At 41.8% G+C, this 12,591-nt stretch overlaps 2 protein-coding genes across 2 annotated transcripts in view; both read right to left on the bottom strand.

Moving 5' to 3' along the window:
* Positions 1-12,591, bottom strand: part of NOM1 (nucleolar protein with MIF4G domain 1) — a 368,675-nt gene that overhangs the window by 112,611 nt on the left and 243,473 nt on the right. The gene's annotated exons all lie outside the window — the stretch shown is intronic.
* UBE3C (ubiquitin protein ligase E3C) overlaps positions 1-12,591 on the bottom strand; it is a 189,246-nt gene that overhangs the window by 99,021 nt on the left and 77,634 nt on the right. Inside the window, exons 12-13 of the mRNA XM_032783876.2 lie at positions 9,186-9,343; positions 7,346-7,572 (exon numbers count right to left, since the gene is read on the bottom strand). Of these exons, the coding sequence (XP_032639767.1) occupies positions 7,346-7,572; positions 9,186-9,343 (385 nt within the window). The remainder of the gene's footprint in view (positions 1-7,345; positions 7,573-9,185; positions 9,344-12,591) is intronic.

The following is a 12,591-nucleotide window of genomic DNA, read 5'->3' as shown; positions in this document are numbered from 1 at the left end:
GTTTGTCAAGAGGTGGGATGGATGGTAGAGAGAGAGATCACTATTGACCGGTTACACATGTTAGGTCACGTCCCTCTAGGCATACCTGACATTGGCCACTCTCGGTAGACAGCGATACTACGGCCTAGATGGACCATTTTCTGACCCCAGTACGGCTTCTCTTATGTATCCAGGACTTTGATTTGGTCTTATGCGTACCACCAAGTTTTACAAACCTTACTTAAAAACTATTGCTTATATAAAATCATACACAATATAACACAAAAGTGTCCACCACACGCCCTCATTAACTCCCGAAAAATTGCCTCTCTCTCTCATTTCTCTCGCCATACCTTAAATAAAATCAAATCATTCGGAATATATCAAGGGGAACAAAAACCGATCCAAACTACTGGCGCAATAAACATCCCTCCCCACACACAATGAAAAGTACCTAATCAGGCAATACACAGATACCGACAAGCTAACAGGACGCATATGGGACCAGTAACAATGAGCACAAGCTCAGAAGGGCAATTGGAGAACAAACACCAGAGGCTCAAAACACGCCAGTCGCTCGATAGGGCTCAGGTCTAGACAGACCAAAATCTGAGCACAGCCTAGGATTGAACCTACAGCGCAACAGCCTAACGACTCAATTGACGCATCACGTGTGAGATAACTGTAATGACTGTGCTAACAACAAAGTCAACAGAAACTAAGGACTTCCTCAAGAATCAATGGAAGACTATGGAAGACAACACGAGGAAGTCAACTCAAAGGCAGACTTGCACAAGTGGCCATCAAAGTGCGCGGCATATACCAAGGTGATGCACTGTCCCTAAGTGCAAGGTTGCAATAGGCTTAAAAACCTCCCTCAGACCAGAAAATCAAAGGAACTAGGATACGGGACAGGTTTCAGGATGTGGAATACCAAATCAGCCACCTCCTCTACATGGATGACATCAGCTGTATGCTAAGAATGAACGAGACATCGACTCAGCTAATAACCAACCTGACGTGGATCATACAGTGAGGATATCAGGGGAATGTCATTACGGACTGGAGAAAGTAGTGGCAGGATGGATAGTGAAGAGAGGGAAGGTAAGTCAAGAGTGAATGGGGTGGAACCTATCAGACGGGCCACCATAGCAAGACACATATAGACACAAGCTACAAAGTACCAATTGGATGTCACCACAGAGTCACATGCGCAACACCACGATGAGGAGGCGAAGGAAGATACAACATCCAAGTTATCACCAAAAAAAAGAGAAATAATGACAGGTCCTGAAGAGCCAAGCATAACAAGTGGAAGAAAGCAACAAGATAACCATGAGAGAGCAACAATCCAAGAGATACGCCTGCCGGTCATACAAGATACCCTGCCCGTATAAATGTGAGCTGGCCAAGGAGGACAAGAGAGCTTGCGATGTGAAGACCCGGAAAGCTCCTCAACAATGCATGGAGGTTCCACCCCAAGTCCAACACCCAGAGATTGTTAACCAGCCGGAAAGAAGGAACAGGGCGGAGGGCTTGGATAGACATCAAAGCACCATGTGCCTGGATGAAACGCCCGGAACATCCAGAGTACATCGTAAACTGCCACCAAGATGACGCTGAGAGAATGCCTGAGCAGCAGCAGACTGGGAGGAAGACCAAGCAGAAGAAGTGCCATGGCAAGACAAGAACCACTGCATGGGAATGTACCATCGACAGATAGCTGAGGTGGCTGACATTCGGAAATCCAAACCAGTGGCTGGAAAGGGCTGGACTAAAGAGAAGAGCAACTGAGAGGCACTGCATCATAGCAAGCACAGGAACAGCCAACTGGCCACCAGATCCATTAGAAGCAGGGCTCTACCACACAGAGGAGGACTCAGAGAGTGCAGACTGTGCCAGAGATGGACCTCTAAAAGCAGACAGTCCAAACCACAACACAGTGGACAGGATTGTAAGATGCAGGCAGGAACCGCATACCACTGAACCGCCCCACCAGTGCTGCATTTCGTGTACAGAACATCCTGACAGCGTATGGGCTAGACCCTCCCAAGACCAGATGGGACGATTCCACACCGAAGGTTGTGGAAATAGCCGAGGCTAAGATTCTGTGGGACTTCCAGAATCAGACGGAAGGAACAGGTAACTAAGCCAATCAAAACCAGAACACGTGGTAATAGAAAGTGACCAAGAGAACAGCGGTGGTCGCACTAGATATAGGCAAAGTAGCAAGTTAAGACATGCTAACATCAGGAAGAGGACCTATGAGAAGCTAGAAAGTATAAAACCAAGGCCCCTAGAAAGAGGACTAGAGAGGATTGCTGGAAAGATGAACGGCCAAAGTGGTCCCCAGTGGTTGGTAGGAGCACTTGGGGTCTGTCGACTCTTATGCTGGGTGAGATGGCTCAACAATCCAGGAACAAATCAGAGCTCTCTGCTCCAGAAAGTGCCAGTGCTAGGACAGCAAAAGATACTGAGCAGCAGAACCCTCAAACTCCCAGGCCTCTGGGTAGAGGAACCCGAGGTTGACGGCAGACACATACCACCATAGGGGTGAGAGGGCATATTATATATATATATAATACTTACATTTCAGTGTATAGTACATAGATAGGCATTGTAAAGAATTTTAGTTCATTCTGACTTTGCTAGTGCTTTTTATATGTAGCCTGCTGTTAAACTAGGGAATATCTAGATTGAGTTGATGTACCCCCTTGAAGACCTCTTCATACACACGGGATGCGCGTATGCTTGGTGAAACCACTGATCTCGACCATTCCACTTGACAGGTGTTTGTCTAAACCTGCTCTTAAAAATCTCCAATGATGGATACCTAAAAACCCACCTAGGTAATTTATTCCAGTGCTGATCTACCCTGACAGTTTTCCTAATACTTAACCAAAATTGCCCTTGCTTGAAAACTTATGTCCCCTCTCAGTCATCTCTTCTCCAGACTAAATAAACGCAATTTTTTCAATCTTCCCTCATAGGTCATGTTTTCTAGACCTTTAATCATCATCGTTCCTCTCTGGACTCTCTCCAATTCATCTACATCTTTCCTGAAATTTGGTACCCAGACTGGACACAATACTCCAGAATTGAGGCATAAGCAGCGCAGAGTAAAGTGGAAGAATTATTTCTCATGTGTTGCTTACAACACTCCTAATACATCCCAGAATGATGTTTGCTTTTTGGCAACAGTGTTACACTGTTGACTCATTATTTAGCTTGTGATCCACCTTGACCCCCAGATCCCTTTCTGCAGTACTCCTTGCCACTCATTTCCCATTTATATGTGTGCAAATGATTGTTCCTTTTGCACTTGTCCTTATTGAATTTCATCCTATTTACTTGATCTGGACAAACTGGAGAAATGGTCTCATTTTGAATTTTTAACCTATTCTCCAAAGCACTTGTAGCCCCTCTCATTTTGGTATTATCTGCAAACTTTATTAGTGTACTCTGTGTCATTATCTAAATAATCGATAAGATATTGAACAGAACTGGACCCCCCCCCTTGATATGCCCTTCCAGCTTGACTGTGAACCATTGATGATTACTCTCTGGGAACAGTTTTCCAACCAGTTATGCTCCCACAGGATAATAGCTCCATCTAGGTTGTATTTTGTAGTTTTTTTTTTTTTATTAGAAGGTCCTGCAAGACAGTATCAAAAGCCTTACTAAAGTCAAGATACACCACCTCTACTGCTTGCCTCCATCCATATGGCTTGTTACCTTCTCAAAGAAAGCTATTAGGTTGGTTTGACAGGATTTATTCTTGACAAATACATGCTGTTACTTATCACCTTATCTTCTACGTGTTTGCAAACTGATTGCTTAATTATTTGCTCCATTATCTTTCTGTGTACTGAAGTTAAGCTGACTGGTCTAATTCCCAGGGTTGCCCTTATTCTCCTTTTTATAGACTAGTACTCTATTTGCCCTTTTCCAATGCTCTGGAATCACTCCTGTCTTCCACTACTTTCTGAAGATAATTAGTAATGGCTCAGATATCTCCTCAGTCAGTTCCTTGAGTATTTTAAGACGTATTTACACTCATCTAGCGCAACTGTCTATTATTTGATAAGCTATTCCAATTTCTATCTTCAGCAAAGTATTTTACCTTTTTTTGGTTGGGAAACATACTGCTCACTTTTCATTACTGCAAAGCTAGTGTCAAGTCTGGATGGTCTCCTTTGGAAAAGACCTAGTGCCATACATTGAAATCTTGCCAAAACAAGGTGAATTTCAGCCTTGACTGTTAAATTTTTATCAATAAATTAGTCGTGTGTTTGAAAAGTAAACAAATGCTGTTTTGTTATTAACCACATTTCTGATCAGAACTAGAGACCAAGATATAAGATTTACATTTATAATTTGCTTAACAGACAAAATACAAACTGCTGAGAATAGTATACGTAAACTGAAAAGTAAATAAAGTTCAAATAATTTTTCTGGAGTCTAGTAGCGGTCTAGAAAAGAGTAATTCTTGTGTACTATATACGCAACTATCTTCTTGTATCAGAAGACACGAATTCAATAGCTGCTTGAAAGAAAACAAAATGTTAAGCCAATTTTATCTTATCTTCAAGTGAAGGAGAATGATAAAATAGGATAAACTAAAAGGCACAAACAGAGGAAGACATGATATAAACAACATACATAAAAATGTCCAACATGCCGTCGTTCCCAGTAAAATAAAAATACTGCATCTCAATTTGTGACCTTTAAATTGAAAGTTTATTTGCTAATTTAAAGACAAGTAATTAAATTAAATTGTGCAAACATATATTAGATCAATCTGCACAAATTATAAATTCAGTGATGCATTAGGACTGTATTCAATGCAATCAAAACATTATCAGTTACTCTCACTGCTACTAATGCTCATAATGCTCATGCTCATAAGTGAAATGTGTTGTAAAATCAGGCAGAATGGGCTGGATAGAGGCTATCATAGACTTGTAGAATGAATAAGCATTCCTTAATTAGCCCATCAGGTTAAGTGCAAGCATTAATGGGCCTTTCCTAAAGTCTAGCATGACATCTTTCTCCAAACATGGCCAAGAAGAAAGTTCCATTAGCAATATTAATACAAGCTTAGTTGATCATTTTCATTCAATTAACTTCTTTCAATTAAATAGATAGCTTGACAAAAGCAGTGATAAAAGACCTGAAGGGACAGCTGATGACTCGAACTGAACATTAGTGTGCGAGAGGTCACCAGTATTAAACGGACTGTAAATCTAGCATTCAATTTGGAAAATGCATTTCTTCTGCTCCCACTCCTTTAATGAGCAATTTTCGCTGACTAGATGTGTTTGCTGCAGAAATTTCATGGCAAGTCAAGTACTCTTTTTTTTTTTCCTCTCAACAGTTATATTCTTCGTTTTTTTCCTGTCAACATTCTCAGCTTTCCTTAATTTATACCTTCGGTTTCCATGAGTAAAACTGGGTAGGAACGTATTGGTAGTTATTTAAAAACAACATTCATTTAGGTATCAGAGGGGTAGCCGTGTTAGTCTGGAATTGCAAAAAGCAACAAGGAGTCCTGTGGCACCTTATAGACTAACAGATGTATTGGAGCATAAGCTTTCGTCGGTGAATATCCACTTTGTCAGATGCATACGTTTAGGGTATGTTTATCGTGCAATAAAACACCTGCGGCACATCCGCAGATGGCCCGGATCTACCGACTTTGGCTTGTGGGAATTGGGGCTCTGCAGCTAAAAACTAGTGTAGACATTCAGGCTCAGGATGGGAGGGTCCAATCCAAGAGTGAACATCCACACCGTGATTTTTAGTCACGTAGCATGAGCCCCACAAACCCAAGTCAATTGACCTGGGCTCTGAGATTCAGGGCTACGGGTTTTTTATTGCAGTACAGATGTACTCTAAGTCTACTTCACTGGCCTGATTCACCACTGCATTATAGCACTTTTCCACCACTGGTCTCGATGCAGTTGTGAAATTGGTGTAACAGCAGTGAATATCAATCTCACGAGTCTGCAGGTCAGCAAGGCACTTACTCATAGAATCATAGGACTGGAAGGGACCTCGAGAGCTCTTCTAGTCCAGTCCCCTGAATTCATAGCTGGACTTATTATTATCTAGACCATTCCCTGAAAGGTATATGTCTAATGTACTCTTATAAATCTCCAATGATGGAAATTCCATAACCTCCCTAGGCAATTTATTCCAGTGCTCAACCACCCTGAAAGTCACGATATTTTTCCTAATGTCTAACCTAAACTGCCCTTGCTGCAATTTAAGACCATCGCTTCTTGTCCTATCCACAGTGACTATGGAGAACAATTTTTCTCCCTCTTCCTTGTAACAACCTTTTCTGTACTTGAAAATGGTTATGTCCCCTCTGTCTTCTCTTCTCCACTCTAAACAAATCCAATTTTTTCCACCTTCCCTCATGCAGTATTTTCCATTTTGTATGTGTGCAAACTCTAGTTGACGCCTAAGCAGTGCAGAGAAGAAAAATTACTTTTTGTGTCTTGCTTACAACACTCCTGTTAATACATCCCAGAATAATGTGTGATTTTTTTCAGTGTTACATTGACGACTCATATTTAGCTTAGGATCCACTATGACCCCTAGATCCCTTTTCACAGTACTCTTAGGATCCTAGCAGTCATTTCCCATTTTGTATGTGTGCAAACAGAGTGGAGATAGATGGCAGGAGAGCGATCACTTGATCATTACCTGTTAGGTTCACTCCCTCTGGGGCACCTGGCATTGGCCACTCTTGGTAGACAAGATACTGGGCTGGATGGACCTTTGGTCTGACCCAGTATGCCATTCTTATGTTCTTATTGTTCCCTCTTAACATTAAGCATGTGAGCAGATCCACTGATGTTAATGGAACTTCTCACATGCTTAAAATTGATCATGTCTTGCTGAACTGGGCTTCAGTTAATACTCATTCTATACCAACTCCTGCATAAGTAAATTAAAATATGAAACAAACTCATGTCAAAAAAAAAGCCGTAATTATTTAATTTACAGTCACCAAATGCATCCGACGAAGTGGGCATTCACCCACAAAAGCTCATGCTCCAATAAGTCTGTTAGTCTGTAAGGTGCCACAGGACTCTTTGCTGCTTTTACAGATCCAGATTAACACAGCTACCCCTCTGATACTTGACAAAATAACATTGTTATTCTGTATACTCTTAAATGCAGAATTCACATTAAAGCAAGTGTTATTTCCAAATTCCATGTTTCCTAAAGATAACCTCTGAGATAGAAATATAATTGTGAAACAAACTGCAGCCAAATACTGTTATAGTAAATGTCAACATAAGAAGGTCTAAAAGTCTTGTTTAATCTGTAACTGAAAAACGACATCCTGTACCTTAAACAGTTGAATCCATCGTTTCTGTTCTGTTTGTATACATCGCTGCATTTCTGTATTTGTTGTAACTCCAACACTTCTAAATGCTGCAATATATTCCTCACGAACTTCTGGCTTTGTTTCTGGGTAAGCCAACTTGATGATTCCTAAACATGCATCTCGAAGGCAGTGTGATAATATCACCAGCTCTTCTAGTGTAAAAGGCATCATTGATGATTGTCTTTGACCTACAGTTACATAAACAATAAGGTTACATTTCTAAAATAACATTTCTAATCAATTTTTTCTATATTTATATAATTATTCTTTTACTCTGTAGCGCAAAAACAACAGTCACACAACAGAGAAAGGAGACGCACAAAGAGAACAAAAGCTACAAAACATAAGAAGTTGGCAAAAATTACTGAATTATTATTACAATACTACTGGCTTAAAATTACAATGAAATGGATATTAACATGCGCACTTAATTTTTGTACTACATACTTATTGTTCAACTAACAGCCTGCAGACCCAATCTTCGTGGTCCTTACTTTACTCCTGGAGGAAGTCTGAACCAAAAAATTAAAAATTCTGCACACAGTATTTTCAAATGCTGCAAAATTCTGCATATTTTATTCTTCAAAATAACACAATATAATCATACCGGTTTCAATGATTTTTGGTCATTTTATTTCAAAATACCTGTCAGCAAGTATGTCTGTAACAATACAGACAACAAAAAAGTTTCAGGAAATATTTTTTGACAAATAGATTCCTTACTAGGCATATTAGTACAGAACTCTGAGTAATAATTCACAAACAACAAAACTATATTTCCTGCACCCCTCAAAAGCAGTGCAAAGGCTTGGGAGACTCAGGGGTAACGGAGAAGCTGAGGGAGAGAGAAGTAAGTTGCTGAAAAGAAGTCTGGGTGTGAACTTGGAGGGTTGTTGGGTATGGGTGAGAAAAGTATGGAACAGGCTTTTTTTGGGGGTGGGGAGGGATTGTTAGGGAACCTCCCCCATGCAGATGCTGGCTGACCCCTAGCCTCTCCCATTCAGGTCAGGCACATCTGCCCCTGTCCCCATGTGTTCCTGCACCCCCATGTGTCCTTGAACTCCCTGTCCACGTGTCCCTCCACCCCCACCCAGACACCCACTCCCCCTATCCTAATGTGGCCCTGTAGCCCCATATCCTATGTGGATCTGTACCCTCTCCCCCTTCCCCATGCGTGTCTATGCCCCCACCCAGCCAGTCCTGTGTCTATACCTTTTCCCCCTGTGCCTTTGTGCCCCCACCCAGCCACCCTCTGTCCCTATATGTAGCTCTGCACCCATCCCCCATCACCATGTAGCCCTGAACTTCTCTCCCCACTGTGGCCCTGTGCCAGCACTCCCATTCAGCTCCTGCCCCAGTCTGTCCTTCCCCAGTAGCCCTTATGAGTCTCCATCTGACCGCCCCCACAGCAGTCCCACACTGTCTGTCTCTTCATAGCCCATTACCTGGCCAGTCAGGCACTGCGAAAAAGGCAGGCTCTTTCTCTTCTCTAGCTGGCTGGGAGTTGCTGCTGTGTTCTATAGCCACAGAGCTCTCTGGTGGGAAAAAGGCATAACTGCAGGAGTTATTTTCTGATGGGAGCTGCTGCTGTTCTTGCACAACCATGCCATCTGGTAGGCAAAAGGCGGAACTGCAGCAACATTTTAGCAGAAGCTTTTTTCTGCTCAAAAAATTAAAAGTATGCACTTGTGTAGTAGCGCAGAATTCCCCCAGGAGTAACTCACACAAAACTCCTACTGAAATCAACAGTAATTACAAGAGAGTAAGAGATTAGATTCTAGAGAATGCCTGAAGCTCTTACCTTCTATAGGGTCACCAAAGAATTCATTATCATGTATAGAAATAAGTGAATGACTAAATAAAGAACTAAAAAGGTAGAAGAGTGGAATGATCCGACTGGAATCTTCTAAAGACATTGGCGATCCCCTTGATATTACCTGAAGCAGTGGGACCATAGACCTTAAAATATAAAAAATCAAAATACAAAGATCAATTAAATGTTTCCTTTTAAAAAATGCTTTAAGCTTCATCAACAAAGTCAAAATATTATTGACTAGTTCTATAAAATTTGCAGTGTTCTAGTCATGTTGGTCCTAACATGGTTCAAAAGACAAGGATGGTGAAGTAATATATTTTATTGGACCAAATTCTGTTGGTGACAGAAACAAGCTTTTGAGCTTATAGAGAGCTTTTCTTCAGCTATGGGAGAGGTACTCAGTGTCACAGCTAAGGGCAGGTCTACATTTAAAACATTGCAGCGTCACAGCCACTGCAGTGCTTCAGTGAAGACACTACTATGCCAACGGGAGAGCTTCTCCTGTTGGTATCTTTAATCCACCTCAGCAAGAGGTAATAGTTACATCGACGGGAGAAGTACTACTGTTGACATAGTGCTGTCTACAGCAGGTGTTAGGTTGGTCTAACTGCATCATTCAGAGGTGTGGATTTTTCACACCCTGAGGGTTTGGATACACTTGCAGCTGTACAGTGCTGGGAGTTAAAGCTGTCTTCGTACAGCTGTGTAGGGAAAGCGCTGAAGTGTGGCCACACTGACAGCTACCAGCGCTGCAGTGTGGCCACATTTGCAGCGGTGTTCGGAGTGGTGCATTATAGGCAACTATCTCAGCATTCAAGTGGCTGCAACGTGCTTTTCAAAAGAGGAGGGTGGGGTGGAGTGTGACAAGGAGCGTGGGGGAGAGAGAGAGTGTGGATTTTTGGAGCCAACACTGTGTCAAGCACCCTGCCTTGCAAATTCCGACCACTTTCCCCACCCCTCTCTCATTCACTCTCAAATGCAAATAGCCTTCAGACCAGATAAGCAGCTGCTCCAACGGACTCTCTCCCCCTGCCCCAGCTGCGCTGTTTCTCTCCTCAAGCAAACACTAGCTGTGGACATTCCCTGTCTGCCTCTGCTCGAGCAAACAATTGCTGTGTTTGTCTTTTAGATAAGCAGCTCTGGGAGCCCCGAGTTCACAACAAAACAAAGAGAGGCATCATAACAAAACAAAGAGAGCTCTTCAGTTAAAAGCATTATGGGAAAATTCCAGAGGTCAGTTACAGTGTAGTAAGATTAATCACTGTTTACACTGGCACTCAGGACTGCAGCACCAGCGCTGTTCTCTTTATTCCTCTCGTCCATGTGGAGTACAACCAGCGCTGTAACCAGGGAGATACAGCGCTGTATGTGTCTTGCCAGTGTGGACGGGGAGCAAGCTGCAGCACTGTAAAACCACTACCAGCACTGAACTCTCCAGTGTAGCCAAGGCCTTAGTTTAACATCTTATATGCCCTCTGTTGGGAACTATATCCTGCTTAAGCAAGATGGAATGATTATTTATAGGGTTTCACTGCTTTGTATCTGAGTGCTTAACATATACAATTTCCACACCCCTGTGTTATCTCTATTTTAGAATCGTGTCTTATTTCTGGTTTAGAACTGGAGAACAGAGGCAAAAAGAGATTAAGTGACTTGCACGTTACCACACAAAAAGTCTGTCAGAGCTGAGAACAGAACTCAGATCTTTTACACCTCAGTCTTGGACCTTAGCCACAAGACCATCCTTCATCCATAAGATAAATCTGATAGCCTAAAAGGTCTTTTTCCACCTCCAACTACTATCACCCCATATGAAGAGTCCCCTTATGTTTTATGGTAATTAAATGCATCTTAAGAATAGGCATAGAAGATACATCAGCATGCAGGATGACATTGGAGAAAGGACGGGTAGCAGAGAATAATTAAATATTTTGAATATAAGTACTACACTGCAGTTGGAAACTGATACAAACAAACAAAGCAATTACATACTTAGAAAATATATTTTCATATTTAATTTTTAAGCAAAAAAGTTGCAACAAGGACTATCACTGTGTAATTATCAAATACACATGGATGCATACTGAGGTCTAAGAAAAAGTGCCATTTGGTATCTATACATGTTATTTAAATAACTTGAGGGTGCTCCTTGCTTACAAAACAATCACTGCACCTTAGGCTGAAGAACCTCAGAGCCCAAAGACAAATGTGTTTCTAGCAAATTGACCTCAGAGGTCAAAGGTCAAATTTTATTAGCCCAGGATATGATTATCACTTTACTTCTAAAACAGGAAGCAATTTAAAATTTATCATGAAGAAATGTAACAAGCTATTCAAATATTAAATTCAATGAAATAAAGAAACCAAGCAAGTCAAATTGCTGAAAGGCACAAAAAAAAAATATTAAGTTATAACACATCTGGTTCCTGCCTTTCACACTGTTCTCATTTTCCTTCTCTCTGTCATCATTTTCTTCTCCCTTCTGCCCTTCCATACTGACAGATCCCCAAGGCTCTGGCCCCTAAATTAACTACAATATATTTGACTAACATTTTGCTTCACAGATGAACTGAGATGTGGGACTAGAAATTCTCAATGTACACACAAACATAAGACAGTCATTCTGGGAACAAAAGCCCAACTGATCTTTAAGAAATGATTTGGAGAGTGAGACAGAAGGATAAGAAGAACCGTATTTTTGGACAGAGGGGGAGAGGTAGAGTAAAACACTTCCTCACAACTGTTCATAAGCCTTATTCTCTTTGCTTTCTTTAATTTCCTTTATGTGAAATTCAGAACTTTTTCCAGAAATTTTTTCCCTCAGTAGTACCCAATGGGGAGGATCAAACACCCTTTGCTGCTGCACGCTGCTGGCATCAGTATATGGGGTCCAGATGACTTTGGGCTTGTCTACACTTACATTTTATAGCGCTCTAACTTGCTGGCTCAGGGGGGTGGATTAAACTGACTCAGAGGTGGATTACCAGGAGTGCTAGGAGAGCTCTCTCCCAGCGCTTGCGCACGACCACACTCACACTTCAAAGTGCTGCCACGGGACCATTCCCGCAGCAGCGCTTTCAAGTTTCCACTGTAGACATAATCTCTGAGTCCCGTCAATTCCTTCTTTCTGGAAACTATGATGCAGAAGGGCAGGATGGCGGATCGTGGAATGGAATGTGCAACACATCTCGAAGAACAACAGTTATGAAAGGTTAGTCCATTTTTTTCTTCAAGTTTTGCACATGTACATTCCACTCTTGGATCGGACTTCAGGTACACACCTAGGGCTTGGCTACACTTGCAAGTTGCAGCGCTGGCGAGGAGGTTACAGCGCTGCAACTTAGCAGGTGTCTACACTTAAAAGCTCAGCCAGCGCTGCAACTCCCTGTTT

The sequence above is a fragment of the Chelonoidis abingdonii genome, chromosome 2 (assembly GCF_003597395.2).
Source record: "Chelonoidis abingdonii isolate Lonesome George chromosome 2, CheloAbing_2.0, whole genome shotgun sequence".
Classification (NCBI taxonomy): Eukaryota; Metazoa; Chordata; order Testudines; family Testudinidae; genus Chelonoidis; species Chelonoidis abingdonii.
Note: the sequence above shows the minus strand (reverse complement) of the source record. Positions and strands in the feature narration are given on the sequence as shown.